Source organism: Gymnodraco acuticeps, unplaced genomic scaffold (genome assembly GCF_902827175.1).
Source record: "Gymnodraco acuticeps unplaced genomic scaffold, fGymAcu1.1, whole genome shotgun sequence".
Classification (NCBI taxonomy): domain Eukaryota; kingdom Metazoa; phylum Chordata; class Actinopteri; order Perciformes; family Bathydraconidae; genus Gymnodraco; species Gymnodraco acuticeps.
In genome coordinates this window covers 6,647,862-6,668,389 of record NW_022991154.1, presented here as the reverse complement: position 1 = coordinate 6,668,389, position 20,528 = coordinate 6,647,862, and the positions used below count along the sequence as shown (strand labels likewise).

General features: G+C 40.5%; 1 protein-coding gene across 1 annotated transcript; it reads left to right on the top strand.

Moving 5' to 3' along the window:
- The first annotated feature begins 767 nt into the window (after positions 1-767).
- On the top strand, positions 768-2,053 carry LOC117560614. The gene is made up of 6 exons (XM_034237544.1): positions 768-894; positions 992-1,167; positions 1,244-1,309; positions 1,497-1,606; positions 1,694-1,863; positions 1,947-2,053. The coding sequence occupies exons 1-6, from the start codon at positions 768-770 to the stop codon at positions 2,051-2,053; spliced, it is 756 nt and encodes a 251-aa protein (XP_034093435.1).
- Positions 2,054-20,528: the final 18,475 nt, after the last annotated feature.

Here is a 20,528-nt window from a genome sequence, read left to right as displayed (position 1 = left end):
TAGCATCTGCTAGCTACTTAACATTAAAAACGCTAATTAGCATCTGCTAGCTAGTTAACATTAAAAATGCTAATTAGCATCTGCTAGCTAGTTAACATTAAAAAAACGCTAATAAGCATATGCTAGCTAGTTAAAATGTGTTGTCCCTGGGTCATCATAGATGTTGTTCCCATGAATTGAAAAAATACTGGCAAACTGCATAGGTAGCTAATTGTACGTTAACATTATATGTATTCACTCACGCAGGCATGGATAGTTTTGTTACCAAGACCAAGAGAGTTCGGCTTGAGGTTGTGCAAGGGGAGCAGGTAATATTAACTTTTCTATATAAATAAAATTGACATTGAAATGATAAACAAATCTTTAAGCCATGTGTCATTTAATATGGTGTGTGAAATTAAATACCAGTTAACAGAGAAAATGCAGATGCAACTTGATTCACTTGTTAATTCCAGGGGACGGTGAGCACTAGTGAGAGTGCAGAGGGCAGTGTAGTAGACGCAGCAGGTGGTGTTGAGGCAGCAGGTGCAGGTGTTGAGGCAGGAACAGGTGACCAAACTTCCCAGTTCCAACTTCCACAGTTCAAACCCTTCAATTCACCTAGACAGAGTAAGGAGAGCACTTTTCAAATGCTTTATTCTTACACCCAATGCATTATAATTACAGCTCCTCATCACCGCAAGTCTGGCTGGAATCCTGACTGGTTAAAGGACCCTCTCTTCAACACTTGGTTGTACAACACCAAAAATGGTAGAAATTACATTTGTATGTGTTTAATACAAAGGTCCTTTATTGAAGCTGGGTACACGGTCTACAGGAAGGATGTGATCCAGCACCACCTGAAATCCGAACTGCATCAATACAGTGTGGGAAAGCAGGCGTCCCTGGCTTCAGGTATAGAATTATCTTTTAACAAAAAGCCTAGTGAATTCGTACAAGATATTAACCATGTTTGGCATGCACTCTTATTAAATATTTGCTCTTCGTGCAGGCCTCAGTGTGGTGCAGGCTTTTGAGCCCAATATTGTCATGGAGCATGAAGCCATCATAGGAGGGTTCAAATGCCTATACTGGCTCATGAAGAATGAAATATCGCACCACAACAACTACCCAAAGCTCCTCAGCCTAACGCAATTATTGGGTTGCAGCTACTTTGCAAAGCTGAAGGTAATTAACCCTTTACACTATGAAATTGAACTGATACCACACAAGCCTATCTAATTGATGCATCTCCTTTTCTTAGCTGGACCAGAGGAGTAATTATCACTCCCACAGGATTGTGGACGAAATGCTGGAGATCCTTGCGAAGGTAAAGTAAAGCTATTCACTATTTTTACTCAGTCGTGTTCTATTGGTTAAATGGAATATTGGATTCATGCATTGTTATATTGTGTTCAATAGATGTGTTTTTGGTTCCTGAAATGTTACCCAGTCTGCTTGAATACCCAAGAAAAATATCTCCATGGAATCAATCAAATATCTCATTCTACTTGTAGATTGTAGAGTCCTCTATCATGGAGAAGATGAGGGCCTCAGCAGCTATCGGCCTTGAGGTGGATGAAACCACAGATGTTTCTGTGATCCGGCAGCTCGATCTACATGTCAGGTGCTGTGTTTTTGAAGGTGTTCAGTGCGTATAAAGATTTAAGGCATTGATGGTATTTTAATGTATGACAATCAAATGTTATTTCAGACTCCTGGACAAGGATGGACTCGTCTACACGCACTTCCTTGACCTGGTCCCATTGGACGATGGGAAGGCTGATACAGTTGTTGCTGCCATCAAACGCGTGATTCAGGAGAAGGGGCTCCCGACTAACAAGCTATACGGGCTCGGGACTGATGGAGCAGCAGTGATGACTGGTATGAAGTCAGTATTACATTTGATGGATTGTGTGAAATGAGGGAAATGACACCTCAACACTAAATGTATATCTTAAACCTAGGTCGTCTGAATGGTGTGGCCAAGCAGCTCACTGATGATATCCCGTGGCTGTGGCCTGCGCGGCCCATAGACTGGCGCTGGCGTGTAAGGGGGCCTCAGAGACGGTGAAGTACATGGCCACCTTCCGCAACCACCTACAGGACCTGCATCTTTTCTTTCGCAACGGCGCCAATCGGTCAGCCGCCCTGCGCAATGCTGCCACCACACTCGGTTTGAGTGACCTGAAGGTCAAGGTATGTAATCAACAATTTTCACAATATAATTGAACATTTAGTGTGATTATTTTATTCTTATCAGTGTTTCTATGTATGTTTAGGAAGTCAAGGACACAAGATGGTTGTCGCAGGAGATGGCAGTCCAGAATCTGCGGAGGAACCTGCCAGCCATCCTCTCTGCTCTTGCTGATGAAGCCACCACCAGAAAGTGTCCAATAGCCAAAGGCCTGTACACCTTTTGCGCAACATACCATTTTGTGGCTGCCCTGTACCTGCAGGCGGATGTGTTGCCGCACATCTGCCTCCTCTCAAAGGTGTTCCAGAAGGCCAACGTAAACTTCTTACACATTAAGACGCAGGTATGAATGTCATGTCAAAAATGATGCTTTTCATGGTGGAATGACTTCCAGATATTGGCTGGTATCAAGGAGTTAAGCAAGCACTTAGCCCATAGACATATGGGCAAAGGGCTTGCTTAACTCTTGGGAATACCAGCCATTATCTTGTCATCTTGAATGTCTTTACACATTTAGGTTCCAGCCACACTGGCAACCATCAGGAGTTTTTGGGAGGCAGGCGAGGCCCCACTGCCCGGGACTCACCTCCATCGGCTTCATGCGGACCTGGACGACCCTGTGGGACTTGGGCCATTCAACATCTACCACGAGGAGGAGCGGGTCAGGTGGGGAACGGGACCTCCAGGACCCTCCCAGGGACATGCTGTGGGCCAGATTTGTTAAAGAAGTAAATACATCCTCTTCAACTGTTACTTGAGAATTGTAAGTATTTTTCCCCCTTGAGCTGAAAAATGAACTAAATTGAACCTATAATTCCAGGTGCTCAAACCATACCTGAGTGGATTGGAGAGCAACCTCAAGAACAGGTTCCCAGACGTCGAGTTGTGGGGGGCCTTTGTTGTGCTTAGTCCTCGGGCAGCAATGGCAGACGAAGACACCAACATTGAAAACCTTGACATTCTTGCGAGGAAGCTCATCCCAGGGCGGGAAGAAGACCTTAAAACGGAGTGGTACTCCTTCAAACCCCACCTCACAGGAGCTTTCAAGGTAAGTAAACGTGCCTGTTTTTGTTTACCAGAATTGATTCATCTTGTCTTGCGTATGGTTAATTTTATTGTATGCTCTTTTTCCAAACTTCTGAAGGACAACAGTCAAGCTGAGATCATGCAGATGCTGGCAAGCGAGAACGATGAGTGGGCCGAACTCTATCCTCTACTCGGCAAGCTTTCTGCGGCTGGGCTGGTGATCCCGGTCTCAAGTGTGAACTGTGAGCGAGACTTCTCGACGATGAACCGGGTACGGAAAATACATACATCCAAATTATGCAGCCTGGATATGAAAAAAAAACTTTGGCGCATAAAAGCTGTATAAAGAAAGCCCAAGTGTCTGATGGTGGCCTCTGCTGGCTACTTCTGAACTGCAGCTCAATGATTGTACAGTCATCTTTTTTATTTTCTAGCACTTGTTTTGATTTCTGCATGGTTATTTTAATGCTTGGTGCCTGTTTTCATGCTTTTCAGGTGAAAACTGACCTGCGAAATAGACTTCAGGGGGAGCACCTGGCAGCATGCCTCCGAATATCCATAGATGGACCGGAATCGGAACACTTTCCATACCAGAAAGCCCTGGAGAGGTTTTTTGACAAGCCGCGACGGATCCACTGCTCAAACAGGCTGTGCCGTCTGTGCAACCATTACGTTTGTTGCTCATTTCATTCACCAGTTTGTATATAGTTAAAATAAAGTTATCCGGTGATTGACGATCAGATACCAGTGTGGAGTTTTCTGTCTTAAATTTGATATAGATCATGTTCTTTGTTGGTTTGTGAGGATGTTCATACACACTTGGTAAGATGTGTGTGTGAAAGAAGACCACAAAAAACAGCAGTGACTGCTCTCAGCTGTTGAACACTTAAAGACCTAGACACCATCACCAGTTGTAGGTTGTCTGAAGTGCAGTGTTACTATGAAAATTCACTAGAATGCGTGAATTTTTCACGGGGGGGGCCCGCAACAGACCCTCCGCGACATGACTGGATAGAGCTTTGAAAAGAAGCAGGTTTTACGACACTTAATATGGTCGGCTGGCAGAGGAAGTGACGTCACGCGGTGCAGCTACGTCACGCGGGGCAGGAAGTAAACAATGGAAACTGAGAAATCTCCAACGAGGCTTTTGGGGGAGGTCTTTTCTGTGTTAGAGTTTTACTCCCTACAGGGTGTACTTTGAGGGGTTTTGACTTTGCAGACTGTTTACATGCATGGACACCTTCATAACACACAAGGAGACGGGTAATAACCGGAAAAGCATGCAATGGGACCTTTAAGACTTTTCGTTGGAGTTTTCTTTTTAAATAGATAACAAAAAAAGAAGATATTTTTTAATTTTGTTAACAAGTTGTATTAAGCACCAGTGGTGTATTGGTCGTTGGACGCAGGGGATCACCGTTCCCCCACTTATTTGGAGCCTCCACTTTTTTTGAAGCGTTTTTTTTTTTTTTTAATAGTCTAATAAATATAAAATCATTGCCGGTGTTATCAGTTTTAAATATATTTTGAAAGTGGAGAGAGAGAGGAGCAGCACTGTCTGCTTAGTTGCATACTGTAGCTCAAGCATTTATGCAACTTAGGCCTATACATTGTTTATCAAATCAAGTTTTATTTATATAACACATTTATATAACACATTTATAAACGATTTTTGGTCGAGCCAAAGTGCTGTACATATAATAAAATTAGCCTACAGTAGAGACACTTTACAGCAAATACAACAACACAGATTGTTCAGAATATCAGTATGAGAAAAACGACACCCTCTGTCCTTAGACCCTCACATCGTACAAGGAAAAACTTCCAGAGAAAACCCACAGTTTAAAGGGAAAAATGGGAGAAACCTCAGGGAGAGCAACAGAGGAGGGATCCCTCTCCCAGGACGGACAGACGTGCAATAGATGCCGTGTGTTTATGTGCCGGTGTGTCCATGGTTTTGAGTCTGTGTGTGTGGAGCGCAGCGCTGTCTGCTTTTTGCAGTATAGTAATTAAAGTAGGACTAAGCATACCTGTAGTTTCTGCAGACCTGTCTGCCCGTTTTGTGTTTGCACTGCACGCGTGCACACTTGTGGCATTGTTTGGGATGACCTAATTAAAATAGCGTCCACCCAGTAAAAATATCCCCACTACACCACTGTTAAGCGCTATGCACAAAGTTAAGTATAAGGCTGAACATTTGACCCAATTATTGGATCACCAAAGTTATTAAAATTCATCCTGAGGGAACATGAATATCTGAAACAAAATGCCTGGTTATTCATCCAGTAAGATAACAAATTCTGTAAGGTGACAAGTGCATATTTTTTGTCCCTCGTCGACAACTTGTTTTATGTATTTTAACATTGATATATACGTTTTTATAAATGTACCTTGATAAATATGGAAAAGGTACATGGAGTCATACAGAGACATAAATCAGATGATAATGATTCAGACGTATGCAGATACAGCATTGAGATTCAGGCTGCTGTTTAGGTAGTCAGACATGCATGTACAATACATATATGCTAATACAATGCAAATATTCATCATATGCATGCAACAGAAATGCAAAGTATGCAACACACACACGGTTTAAATTGGAGTCTGCAAGCCTGCAGGACAAGGTTTTTTAAGTGTGAGTTAGTGTGTGTGCAAGTGTGTAATAATGTATGTAGCTGCATATACATTACATAAGAATTCCCCCGAGAGTAGTTGTACAGTAGGTATTCAATTGAATACCCGTGAATGTTTTATGGGTCTTTTTTGCTTAGTAGGCACCTCTGCAGTCTGACCACAGTTCCTTCTCCTCTGCTGCTCTCTTCTTTATCTGCTCTCTTTGTTCTGTCATTTGTACGGCCTTGTGCCCTCCCTGGCATGTCTGCTGATTCAGCCCTCATCACGACTTATTAGCAGGGTGGTAAATATCCGCTAGTCTGTGCCCGGAGGTTGGCACATTGGCCAACTGTAAACTCATTATCACTTTATTATTCTGTGTCTGCCTCTAATTTATTCCCCTGTGCTCCGTGCCGGCCTGCTGTGCCTGCCTGCTGGTCCTCGAGAGCACGCCCGGACCCCTAATTCATCCTCTGCTTAAAGGCTGTGGGAAGATGAGATGGGGTTAGAAAGATTGAGGGAGGTATGGAGAGAAAATAGTGGTTATTGGGGAGAGATGGGTAGAGCATATGGAGGTGTAAGCAGATCAGGAGCTCATTACAGTGATACTGTTTTGCGAAAGGGGAGTCAATTCGCTACAGGCAGTGACCCTGAATGCTAGTTGTACTGCTGATATGTCAGCAGTCTGCCTGTTTTTATACTGTAGGGCCTCTGCTGGAGAATGCACACTGAATATAGTTTTCTATGTGTGCTGTATATTTGAACTCCCTCAGCTACTATACTGTACAGCTGTCAATCACCAGGTTTCCCCAACTTTCTCCAACAGCTTGCATAGTTCAGAGATAATTATGGTATAATGGCCACGAGATGTTCTACAGGGTTAGAGTCACACCTCCAGAGTCATAATAACAGAGAGGCTATCAGGTTAATTATAGCCATTTAAATAATCCATTACTTTAATTCATTAGGGATATGGTCCACTGCAATTATATTTCAATCAAAAATGAATTGAAAATGGAAGCGATTAGCCCGTCACTGAAATATTTTGCAACATTACACATTTTTAACAAGGAGTTGACTCAATGCTGTATACGTATGTGACTTGACTCACTTTTGACAGGTATTTTTCTCCTTTTCTGTCTTCCGCTGTGGATACTGAGTGTAGACAAGGTGATTACCTTATTGACGTATACACACCTTAGTGTATGGTTTAGTTCAGATGCTATTGCAATGGCTATAGGTAGTAGCTTGGTCAATTACAAATACAGGGTTTGTGCAGAATGTCCTGATTTAGGCTAGTTACCATTCAAGTAACTGCCTCGGCCTGCTGCGACAAATAAAACACGTGGTGATTTTATTACACATTGGTGAAAATTATGATGGATAAAAATAGACTGTAATGTCTTAGATTTTTTATTATATTCAAGCTTGCAACTTTCACCAGGGATGAGAAGAACCTATAGTTTCAGCAGTTATAGATTAGTGTTAGTGTATTCTAGAACCCTGAAGGCAGGAGAGACTGAAAAGAGTCAAGGGAAGCTTATAAAAGTTAACAGCATTTAATTACACAAAAGATGCGGTGGTGTACAAAATGAAATGTGCGAGTGGAGGCGCTCTCCTCATCCGACCGGTCAATCCAGGTTAGCAGGTCGAAGAGGTCAATTCTTGGCTTGCTCTTCCTGTTGTCATCTGAGGTCTTCTCCTATTGGCCGGCGTCGTCGGGGGCGGGTCCAATGCAATTCCTGCCTTTTTCTGTTGTTAAATTATATCATTCTGGTGTTTGTGGTTATTTAAACATTCCCTAATAAACGTTATTCAGAGGTAATAAATGAGTGCTAAACCCAGTGTGCTCAGTGTACAACATCACATGTCATTTCACCTTTGATTCACGGTTTGAAAATGCAGCATTTCGCCACATGCTAATGCTAACCGGAAGTGAATAATTTTCAGAATAAAAGTATTACGTTAATAGTTAGTGAACTTCCGGTTTTTCAGAATAAAACTGATTTAAATTAAATAGTGTATTTAATTCAAATTACGCCATATCAACATTGATTTTAATTTCTAACATTAGCCACAAGGACGCTAAAGTCATACGCTTATTGTTTTTTTCCGGGTAAATGGGTATTTAGTTTTCTCTGTGTGATTTTAAAATGTTACAATAAAACACATTTGAAGGCTCAAGTATTTTAAGTTAATATACTTAACCTGTTAAGCCCGACAGACCCCGGTACCGGGGCCCTCCCGCAACATCTTGCAGGAAACAGTGTCTGAGGGCATGTTCATTTAATAAACTATGAATGTTTTATATCCATGTAACGGGAAGAAACTCATCTAATTGATCATTAAAAAAATTAAATCTAAAAAAAACCCCACAAATGCTAACGCTGAGCCTCTGAATTAGCAACGAGCGAAAAATGCTAACAGATGACTGCACCGAAATTCACTCACAAAACTTTATTATGTGAGGTGACACAGAATCAAAGGGTACCCTCATTATCACTCAATGATACGAACTCGCGGAGATAATAACAAGAACAGACATCAAAACATGTGGCGCTAGGTAGCTAAAAACGCTAATATGGCTCACCTGTGTCGTAGTCTGGTCAAAAGTGGTCTTCAATGGCATTAAAACGATAAAAACGCTGCTGTAGTTAATCCAATGTGTCTGTGTCCCTTTGAAATGATTTCTGATAATCCATAAGCAATAAACCTTTTTTTCCGTTTCTAGATGTCAGAGCTAGAAATATGTTCACTCTGATGCAAAACTGGGTACGAGAAGCCCCCACCTTTTTTGTTTTAGCATGTGTGTGAGTGGGGAGATTCCCCTTCAATTCTATTGGCTCTAACAGTCAGAAAGAGATGTCAATCACCAAAATCGACCAATGGGTTCCAGAGAAACGGTAAAACCCCCATTTCCACCCAAATCACCTCAGAGGTGGAGTTTTTTTTGCTAAACCTCTCTAAAAAGGTAAAATGTCACTTGTTTTGCATCAATCTTGATACAGGGTACTTATATGATGTACTTTGGATTCCTAAAGCTTTTAGTCTGCCTTACCATCATCCAAGGGTAGTTTTCACTATGTAGTAAAAAAGAATTTGTGGACGGACACTATAATTTACAGTTTTTTACTATGTTCAATCTGAATTTTCTTTAAAATAAAAAATATCTATATTGATTCTGACTTTTCTACATCCAACTCACAGGTTTGTCATTACTTTGAGAAAAAAAGATTATTAATTTAACCCTTTTAGAAGGGAAGATATGGTCATTTGTTCTGGGAATGTCATTTTCAAGCCTGAGACCTGAAAAACAGGCTCAGGGCTAAACAGGTTAAAGGTGGGGTAGGTAATTTTGGAGAAACCAGCTCGAGTGTGCTAGAATTTGAAAATACACAGCCGGAAAAAATCTGCCACTTCCTTACAGAGCCCCTCCTCCAACACACACAAACGCGCACATGACCAATGAGGGCACGAGATACGTTTGTGCACAGATGGAAGGCTGACAGGCAGGTAGGCCATCCAGTTATTTTAGCCGGGCCGGCTAAAATGATTGGTCGTGCTTTTTACAGTACTACGGCTTCCACAGATTAACATTTTTTATGGATTTTTTGTCAAAGCACTTAAGATATTCATTGCTATCGGGATGTTAAGAGCATTCCATGGATTATAACAAAAAGTGTATCTCGAGCCGGTTTCTCAAACTTACCTACCCCACCTTTAAATAGTATTTTCCCACCAGCACTCAGTGAATTATTCTATGACTTGTGGAGAGGGCTGTGAAACAAGATTTAGTCCTCATGATGGAAAATATAAAAAAATTAATTGACTTGTAATTTCCTGATACAAGGGAATTAAGTGTTATTGTTTTGTTAAGTGTTTTAAGAGTAGTTGATTTCTAGAGAATTGTTACATACATATAAAATCCTTCCATCTTCCATGAGTCTCAGCTTTATTTACTTTTTTTTAAATCTTAACAGTGTCCTCTATCTCTAGCTGCCTTTCCAGAACATAGAAGCTCTGAGTTGATTAAAATGTTGATACCCTTATCTAGTCGGCCTTCAATAATGACAGTGCTTTATGAATCTTTTGGATTTACTAAAAAATACCTAAACACTTTCCCTTACCGGATCGGTGAAGGTTGTTGTGGCCGACAGGGGCAAAACGCCACAATCCCCTTATAATCCCTGAAAACATACAAGCGCACCGGTCCCAGTTTAAATGTGTTCTAGTTTCCCCTTTTAAGTTGTGCTTTCAGCTTCTTGCAATGTTCTTACATCACAGTGTTTTCAGTTTGCAGTTACGTTTATGCAGCATTTGTATGGTTGATGTATTTTCATTTAAATATGCTTTCGGACATTTGTGTTTTTATATTTGAACCGTTTTGGAAAGTTCTTCTTGTGTAAGTGTTTTGGGCTGTTGTAGCGCATTTGACCCAGTCAGCCACCATTTACCTAATGCATCCTGTTGGCATTGTTTTTCATGTGGATTTTACTTTCAGTTTATATTCTCTTAAAAACGCTAGACATGATCATTCATTAAGCATAAGTCTGTAAAGAATAGTGTTATTTTATAAGCAAATACAACTCTATTTTGGTCTAGTGGAACATTAGTTTGATTAATTCTATATACTTGTTTTCACTTGCAGTTTTTCTATTCATAATGCAGTGATAAAAATAATTTCAAATTGGCCAATGGTAATTATTTTATGTTTGAAATCAAACCCATGCCCTTAATTATTAGCCTATACATTATAAATTAACTGACTTAACTGTGAAATGCAGAGCACTAATTAAGAGCCCCATTAGGGCATGAGGGCGCATTAATTAACAGCTGCTTTGACAAAAACATTTAACTCCATCTAACACTTGTGTGTCACACAGTGATCCTGAGATGCAGAGAGAATGGTAAGTTGTTTTTTCTAGGAGGAATAAACACATTCCTCCTAGAAAAAGCTGCAGCTGGCAATATCAAAAGCATCTCAAAATTGAGTAAAGTCTCATTTAAAAGCTCGACTAACATTAAGCTGGCCTCGACATCTGCTACAGAGGAGCAGAGGAGAACGTAGCAAACAGGGATAATAAGAACTAACCTTATATTTAGTGCTCAGAAGCTTGCTCAGGTTAAATACAGTTGTATAGTTCAAGGCGTCTTGGGTATCCAAGAATTTTGCTTTAAAATTCATTTTCTGCATAATTGGTTTACTGACAGTTGGAGCACTTGCGTCTTCAATGGGAAATAAACTCACCTTTTCAATAACCAACACAAAAAGCAAATAACTCTATCTGGTCTACAAAGTTTACTCCAAAAGTTACATTTCAGTATGAAACGTCCTATCTTGGTTCATATTAGTGGTGCAGTTATGACGTTTTGTTATGCCGACACGGAAGATAGCATATCAAAGTGCCTAGTAAACAAAAAGCCATAGGATTTTCCCATTAGATTTAGATATATTGCAGAAAATAAGCTCTGTGGCAAACCCCCATTCATGATACTAACATGTTTTGTTCAGCAGGGTAATCTCCACATATTATCGCCACTTTGTGATTGTTGATGTTTAAATGCAATCGCCAGAAGTAAAATGCTAACGCTAGGCTATAAATGAATTACATCATGGTAGCATGACTGCCGTAAGCTAAAGACGGTCTTGATGTGATGGCATTTTTATAGTCTCATTTAGTAATTTATTAGCTATGACACATAGATGCTTTGGATATTTACTGGTCAGTATTTACTGACGTATTTCAACACAGTCTCACGGCATTTCGTGTTATAGTCACAAAATTAATCTATTGATTTGTGTTCACCAACACGATTTTCGCATTTTGTTCATGTCACACAGAACGGTTTTAAAAGCAATGTAAATAATAACAAATGTGAAGGAAAAAGAGATTTAAAAAAATACAGATTTCAGTATTCTGACACAGAACGATTTTAGAAGCAATGTATTTATATTGGTAGTATGTTTCGTGCCTGCACCAAATAATAACAAATTAGAAGGAAAACAAACATTTGAAAAATACAGATTTCAGTATTCTGAGGCTATGAGCCCCATTTATTTTCCTCGCGGACGGCAAAAAAACTCCGACATTATACAATTTAAAATGAAAGGCTTAGGGTAAGATATTGAGTAAGACATTTTTTTATGAACCACACAGCTTCTGGTCTTCCAAGACCCGACCGGACTGTTGGTGAACACGAATCAATAGATTCAATTAATTCTGTGACTATAACACGAAATGCCATGAGACTGGGTTGCGTATTTTATATCGCTAAACCAAGCATAAAAAACCTGTAAGCTTGTGTTAAGCACAGACATTATTTCAGGCTTCTAACTACAAACACGTTCAAGAAAACGTTGACTTTGAGACGAGGGATCTGGAAGTGGGAAAATGCTAAGTCTTTTCCGGGTTTTAGGACTCGATACTGCACTACTATATTCTGTTGCTATATCTCAAGTCTTGTTTGTGCCACAAATGCCTGTTTGCAACAGCAGACCCTGCACACGTTGACAAGGAATTTTTATAGCTTTTGTGATTTTGACAGTTAGGCCATGTATCAAAGTGTTAGTTTGACCAACGACCATCCACCTAGTCGTATCTCTTCTTGCAGATTAGGATTTATTTGAGGTGCCTATAGCAGTTAAGAATGACATTGTTAGAATATTGAATCATTTCCATTTGTCCGCTATATACAGTCCAACACATAACACTGTGGACATTTGTTTGAGACTATTTCTGTAGCTTTTTCACAGTTATAACTTGTTTTGCCTAAAGATGGCGACTTTCACATCCCTAGATAGTGGATATTTTAAGAAAAACTGAATATGGAGTTTCGAGATGGTGCCCCATTTATTTGGGTTTTTAGGCTTCCAATTTATATCCACCCATAGTCGTCTTCCAGCCGTCTCTATGAGGGTGTTTCTATAACCATGAAAAAATGTATTCATCACTTTATATCCTGACTTTTTATGATAATTATGCATGTGAAAAAAGTATTTTTGGGCCAGTTGATGTCACATGATCCTGAAATAGAATGTGGCCAAAATGAGCCAACAGCTGTTCATGGTGCTTTGATTTTCTAAGCTGCTGTTGCTTCCCATTGATGTGGGGAACAAGGGAGAACACATTATGTATATGACAAAATTGTAAGTGCTTGAACACTGCTATAAATTCGATGTTGATCTCAAATTATTTAATGCTGCAGTGTATCTCTGTTTGCATCTTGACTTCACCCATATGACAGAGATCATGAGCACAGATGCAGGAGAGAATGTAATGCCTGAATATCTTTGTCTGTTCATCCATACATTGAGCTGCAGTCTTCTTTATGAGGCTCTTTTGTTCTCTGCCAGCTGTCCTGGTCCAGATCTGTAGATTAAAGTCATTAATCTTGTCAAACAACATACCTGCAGATATCTAATTCTCACGAGGCTGCAGATGAAGTGCCTGTGGAAGGCTCTGGATCCTTCTGAAGCCCCTATAATGCTCTGTTAATTGATATGCTAATTGGATGAGTATCATGGTTTCTGTATGATCAATGCATGATGAGCCAGTAAGAGCCAATTAACTTCTGTGATGGTACTGAGACGCCAAAACAAAATAATCTGTGACATGTCTTTGTGTATGTGGAGTTACATGTCTGCATGGTTTGGTTGTGGAGGTGTAGATGGGGGGATCTGGCTCTTTGTTCCATTTTTGGATACGTCCGTTGGCCATCTTTAAGGGGGACAAAGTAAAAGAAAAAAAACAAATGTTAGGATAACGGCCTACATGTATTGTTGTTTTTTGGGGGAAAAACGCTATATGACCAGATATAAATGACCTGATTTTCCAACCTATATTTTCAATATTTCTAATAACAAATTTTGAGAAAAATATTTTCTCATATTTTTGTTAGCTAGTCTCTTTCTGTATAAATGCTTGTACAACCTTAACCCTGCGCAATATAGTAATATCCATATTTCTTTTCAGGACAAGCTCAGCTATTTGTATGCTGCTGGGATGTTCCATGAATAAATAAAAAGTTCTTATACCATAGACAAAAACAATTAAAAAACAATACAAAAATAAATTCTATCTAACAGAAATGTATTTAAACTAGATTCTGATAAAAATACTAATGTTTGGATATTAATACTAAAATGTGGATGCGTGTATAACTATGGAGTTTGCATTCACGGCAAGAAAACATATTTCTAAAATATGATAAAATGTGCCTACAAAATGTAATTAGAATTCTGTCTCTCGTGCGTTTCAAATTATTTTACCGGCAGTTGAGTTGAACAAAAGAGAACAGCTTAGCCTTTTGAATTATTTAGACACATATCCCCTAGCCTAGGGGACCTATCATGCAAAATGCACTTTTGCACGTCTTTTATACATGAATGTATCCCCGGTGTGTCAGGGAACTCACCAAGTGTCAGAAAACACAACCCTCTCTCTTTTCCTCCATACCCAAATCTCTAAAAACGGGGCTGCAACTTGCTGATTATTATTTCAATTTTTCTGACGTCAGAAAAGGGGTGCTCCGCCTATATGGGCAACTCTCCACCTATCAGGGGAATGGGGGGTTGGGCCACGGAGACGCTGTAGTACATATGCCAGACCTGTAAGTGGCGCTGTAGTCTGCCACAAAAGCAGCGAAGAAGACTTCTCACAAAATCAGCCCTTGCAAAAACAGGGCTGGAAAGGAGCAAATAGAGCGAAATGAGGCATGGCTAAAATGCATGATCTGTTTGGTATTTTGAAAAAAAAACGTCACAGACATGTTTTATATAGGTATGGCCCTACAATATATTATTCAAATATAGCATGATAAGTCCACTTTAAGAGAACAGCTTAGCCTTTTGAATTATTTAGACACATATCCCCTATTACCCCTGTAGATTGTATATCAAAAATACAAAAACATGTACCACAAATTGTAGGTACACGTAGGCAACAGTTTTCCAAAATATTTCTAGGATTAAGTGTTAAAAATGTGTTGACGGTGTGACAGCAGAGTGCAGAGGACAGATGTGATGGTTAATGGTCCTGAGCTGTGGACCATGACCGCTCTCTTCCAAACTTTAAGTCCTGTAGTTCAGAGCAGAGCATACGTGTCAGTATTCATAATTCTCACTGTTGACTTTTTATAATGGATTAGTTTTGCTCTCCAGGGTCTTTAAAGGGCCGTACAGGGATAACTGCGGCTTTCAAGTTTCTCTTTAAGTTTTCCACTTAAATAACATGATTGATACTTTATATTTATTCCAAAGCACATGAGCAGCTGAAGGGCAGACTTTGAAATAATATCTCTGACTTCTTTGCTATAACTATTTGTTGATGACTTGTGTATTCTGAATCACAGACTCAATGCAATGAAATATCTGATGCAGTTTCTCCTGTTTAGTTTACCTATCTTACTTATATTGCTAAAGGTAATTTATTTTAGTAATTTTTTCAGCTGCACCCTCTCTTAACATGCTTGAAGAGAGTGATTTTGCTTGGTGTCTTTCTGTTCTTGTTTGCCCCCTGAACAGCTTTTTCTCCGTTTATTTTGCAGCCTGTCCTCCTACAAAACACGACCAAATAGGTAGATTGTTCAGCAGCTCATTACGACCCATAGTCACGTTTTAAAGTGTAGCACCTCTAGTGGTCGTGTAAGAAACAACATGCTCCCGTTGATTGCAAACGCTCCGGAGTGTCGTTTATTCACAAATAACCCTCTCTGGAAAATCCTAAATTGTGGAATAGTTTGGCCATTAAAATGCTTTTTGATTAGATTTCTAGCGAGAAGTGTATATTATAGCCTACTTTTATAATCTACGTCCAGTGGATGTGTAGGATCTATAGTTCGATAGATATTACGAAGATGATTTGAGGTCTTGCCAGGAGAACGTGTACTACGTCTTTACGCAGCGCCCATGTAAAGTTGGCGTCAACCCTCACAGGGTGAAAACAGTATTTCCGGTCTCAAAGTTTTCATAATAAAACCGGAAATATTGCCTTCACTGTAAAATGATTACACAGTGATATCTGCGTTACTCATCCACTAAAAAACATCAGTTTATCCTGGTTAATTACACAATATTGATTGGTTTAAATTGTGTACAATTATTTTGTGTTTTTAACCTTCGATTCAGAGAAACGTTGGGTTACGTATTGTAACCCTTGTTATATTAGCACAGGCGGAGCCCTCTACTGGACTCTATGGGTACTACCCTCTATGCAAGCATTCTCCCACTGAGACTTCTATAAATATATAGATTAATGGTTATCAAAGTACAAATATCCAAAATCAGTTCAGTAACGATTTTCAAGGGGACAATATTTACTCAAATTGATGGGTTTGGATGATGGGGGAAACTCGTGTCACAGGCTCTTTAAATGACTTGTTTGTACGGGAGAATTTGTCCTTCTTATTCCTGACTGAAACGTGGCAACGGAATATGGAATTTATCCATCTAAATCAATGCTTCTCAAAGTGTGGTCCACTGGTGGTCAGTGAGCGCCCCCTAGTGGTCTGCGAGTATATTGGTAACATTTCACATTTGAAATAAATAAATAAATTTAAGTTTTCCGCACTCTGGCGGGAATATCTCCGCAATGGAGCGAGCTAAAGTTTCACTTTCGATTGCATGATATGGCCCAGCACAACACCTTCATCAAATGGTACAAACATGTTGCCACTGGTTTGTACCATTTTCAGGCGATTTGTAATCTGTTCTAGAAAAACGATGCGATTTTGGATATTTGTGGAGTTAGGTGGTCCGCGAGTGTTTTTGTATTGGTTAAGTGGTCCTTGGTATGAAAAAGTTTGAGAAACACTGATCTAAATGAACTGTGCCCAGCGGACTGCTCATACATTGGCACTCCACGTCTGTCGGGCCGCGGTGGTGGTCTCGCAGTTGTCTGGAAGAAGCAGTTCTCTTGCCAATTGGTTAGCTCAGAACCTTTCATTACATTTGAACTACAGGTGACTGAAATTGGTGGGCAAAAGCCATTTTATTGTGTTTTAATTGATCGACCTCCTGGTCCAGCAGGTCCGTTTTTAATTGAGTTCACTGACTTTCTTACTTCTATTATCAAGCTGGGCGAAGTTTTATTAGTAGGTGATTTTAACCTGCACATTAATGATGCCACAAATTCTTTAGCCACTACATTTCTTAATATTACTGAATCTTTTAATTTCAAGCAACATGGCGCCACTCACGTGGGTGGTCATACCTTAGACCTTGTTTTTTCTATGGGACTAGATGTTGATCACATCCGTTGTGAGGATCTACTGATCAGTGATCATAAATATATTTTCTTTAATCTATCTGTAAAAACCGACCCCATGTGCCTCAAAACATCATTATGTCGTTCACGCATTATTACACAGAGTACAGCTGATCAGTTCGCAGCTCACTTTTGCTGTGATAATAACACTAACATGATCGATGTAGAGCTTTTAATACAGTCTTTTAATCAGCATTGCTCCACATTGCTGGACATAGTGGCACCACTAAAGGATAGGACTAGAGCTATCTGTAATACTTCTCCAGATCCGCAACCCGACCCAAACCCACTGCCTACGTGCAATTATTAACACACGCAGTTGCATATTTGTCTCAAAAAGCGTGGGATGTTGGTTATTTTCTCCATCTAGGATGACACCAAAAGCCTCCCAGACGTTGGATTTCGCTCTTGAGGAAGTGTTATTGAAAATGCTGTATTCTCCGCTAGAGAGCTTCACCTCTGCCATTTCGAATGTGGCGCGCTCAGCAGCAGATTGATGCGGTGCAGAGGTTATGATTATGCGCCGTCCCGCGGGGGAGAGGTCTGAGGATTTAAACATTAAACTAAATTATTATTATTTTAATATATTTATTATGCAACACCCGCGACCCGACCCGCATCATCTTTGTTTTACCCAGAACCGAACCCGGAAAAAAGCGTTTGAAAAAATACCACCTGCGAATCACTTTTTTTGCGGGTCACCAACCATTTGCAGTGCTGTATCAACTATTATTAATACTTCCTTGTCTACAGGATGTGTCTCTTCCTATTTTAAGCATGCCACTATTCAGCCCATATTAAAGAAAATTAACTTAGATCCAGTCTTGTCCATGAACTACAGGCCTATGTCTAAACTACCCTTTCTCTCAAAAGTTCTAGAGAAGGTCGTGGTCAACCAACTCACTGCTGCACTGGAGAGCAGAGGCGGATTTAGGATTGTAGGAGATCCGGGGAGTCGTTGGGTTGGGGGGGGGGGGGGGGGTACAGTGCTTTTTTTTATAAGTGGGGGGGTGGACCGAACATCCTTTAGGGGGATCGTCGCCTCCTCTCGGGGGGGTCCGGGGGCATGCTCCCCCGGGAAGATTTGTTTTTAAATATTGAAGTTGAAAGCATCAATCTGGTGCACTTTGAGAGCAACATTAACCCTACCTTAATAACACCTTAAAGCGGACAAAAGGCACTGGAAAACACTCATTAACACACTTTAATGAAGCAAACTAATGCCTTAACTCACTCAAATAGTCGTTTACTTATTAAGGTGAAACGAATGTGCGTAGAGTTTTAAAGGATGCGGATAGTCTCACCTTGATTCTGGCGCATTGCTTATCGTTTTATAGATCTATTCTCATCCACCATCTTTGTTTGTGATGTAAAGAGTGTAACGGCCCGTCCACACAGCGGCGTGCGTTGACGCTTCCCGGCGGGCGTGTCTGACACTCGACCAACAACCAATCACATGAATCTCCCGCCCCTGACACACAAGCAGCGGTTTGATTGGCTAGAGCTTGTACTGGCATATGATTCGATTGGCTGACGCTTCTGCCGAGGCGTCAAAAGTTGAGCATTGCTCAACTTTTGCAGCGAGCCACGCCAGCAACGCTCCGCGTCGCTTCCCACGATGCAGTTCGGCTAAAAGTGACGTCACCCCATTCAAAGTGAATGGGCAGAAGCGTTGGAAGCTTCAACGCACGCCGTTGTGTGTACGGGCCGTAAGAGTCACGTTTCTGAATCGGACACTCTGAGTGGATGCAGTCACAGCCAATCTGAGTCTGATTCAGAGTGTTGCCTGTCAGTTCTGTTGTTATGTGTACTGAAACGAGAGTCGGTATAATTCCACGCGTGAAAACAAAATAAAAATTGGAATACGTCATTTTAGTGTCTTAAAAGTAGACTGAGTTATGAAGGGTTAACGTTACATCTGAGGATAATTTTTAGTCATGTTCTGTATACATACTAACATATAAGGGTATACTTAGTGTGGTTACTCCATGTTTACTAGCTATAACATAAACGTTACATCACTCTTTTTCACTTCTTACTCAGTCAGCCAGAGTGCAGATATCACCATTAGATTCACAAACCTGAAACATCATCCATTTCTTGACTGCTGGTGATGACATTGTTGTCAGCTGCTGATACTGCTGCTGCTGATACTGCTGCTGCTGCAGCTAGTGGCCTGCTTCGATGACAATAACTTTCTAATATCCATAACTGTATATGCTATTAGTTTAAAACTCGTCAGGCACTAGGAAGGATCACTTCTTCTTCAGGGCAGGCTACGCAGTACGCAGGCTAATGTCCAACAGTGGCTATCTCTCTGGTGGACTCCGGTACTGCACATTACTCCCGAGACGTTTTCAACAAAACATTTTATTTTTTTTAAGTGAAACATCCGGGGCTTTTCAGAAAACATCCGGGGCTTGAGCCCAATTAGCCACCCCCTAGTGCCGCCACTGCTGGAGAGGCACAATATTTATGATAAGTTCCAGTCAGGTTTTCGGAAAAAGCACTCCACTGAAACGGCTCTCCTGAGGGTTTCTAACGACATCCTGATGGCTTCTGATGTGGGTGATTGCTCTGTGTTAGTACTTCTTGACCTAAGTTCGGCGTTTGACACTGTAGACCACCATATCCTGATCAAGAGGTTACATGACTGGGTGGGCATATCTGGCATAGCATTAGACTGGTTTGCATCATATCTTGCTGATAGAAGTTTCACCGTCTCGATTGGAGACTTTGTGTCAGACTCCTCTCCACTGTCCTGTGGTGTCCCGCAGGGCTCGATCTTGGGGCCTCTGTTATTCTCCCTATATTTGCTACCCTTAGGACAGATCATAAATAATTTTAACATTACATATCACTTATACGCGGACGATATCTAGCTCCACATTTCATTCAAACCTAGTGAGGCTTTTAGGATATCAAGACTCTTAGAATGTCTTAGCGTCATTAAGGACTGGACGGCAGATAACTTCTTACAAGTCAATGCTGATAAGACGGAGGTTCTGGTTGTTGCACCAGAAATGATTAGTTTTGAAATTGATTCTGAAAAGTCTTGGACCTTATTCCTCTGCTGCCAACTCCAAACTACGCAATTTAGGGGTAATATTTGACCAATCCGCATCGTTTGATACCCATGTTAAGCAACTGACGAGAGCATGTTTCTTCCACCTACGAAATATTAGCAAACTGAGATCTGTAGTTTCAACACCCGACCTAGAGATGATTATCCATGCATTTATTTAATCTCGCATTGATTACTGCAACGCGTTGTTCTCAGTACTCGAGTTGAGGGGGGATGAGGGGGGATGGCATCTCCCCTGAAATAAAAACGGTCAAAATCATCCCCCTTCTAAAACTGTCATTCCCCCTTTCCATCCCTTATGTAATTTTATCAATGAACGTGGCACTGGTATTACTGCTATTTCAACATTAATTTTGCGCAT

Coding starts and splice junctions, on each gene's coding strand:
- LOC117560614 (XM_034237544.1), top strand. CDS start 768: ATGTGTTTAATACAAAGGTCCTTTATTGAAGCTGGGTACACGGTCTAC. Junction 1,310..1,496: donor TGCTGGAGATCCTTGCGAAG/GTAAAGTAAAGC, acceptor TTCTACTTGTAG/ATTGTAGAGTCCTCTATCAT. Junction 1,607..1,693: donor CAGCTCGATCTACATGTCAG/GTGCTGTGTTTT, acceptor ATGTTATTTCAG/ACTCCTGGACAAGGATGGAC.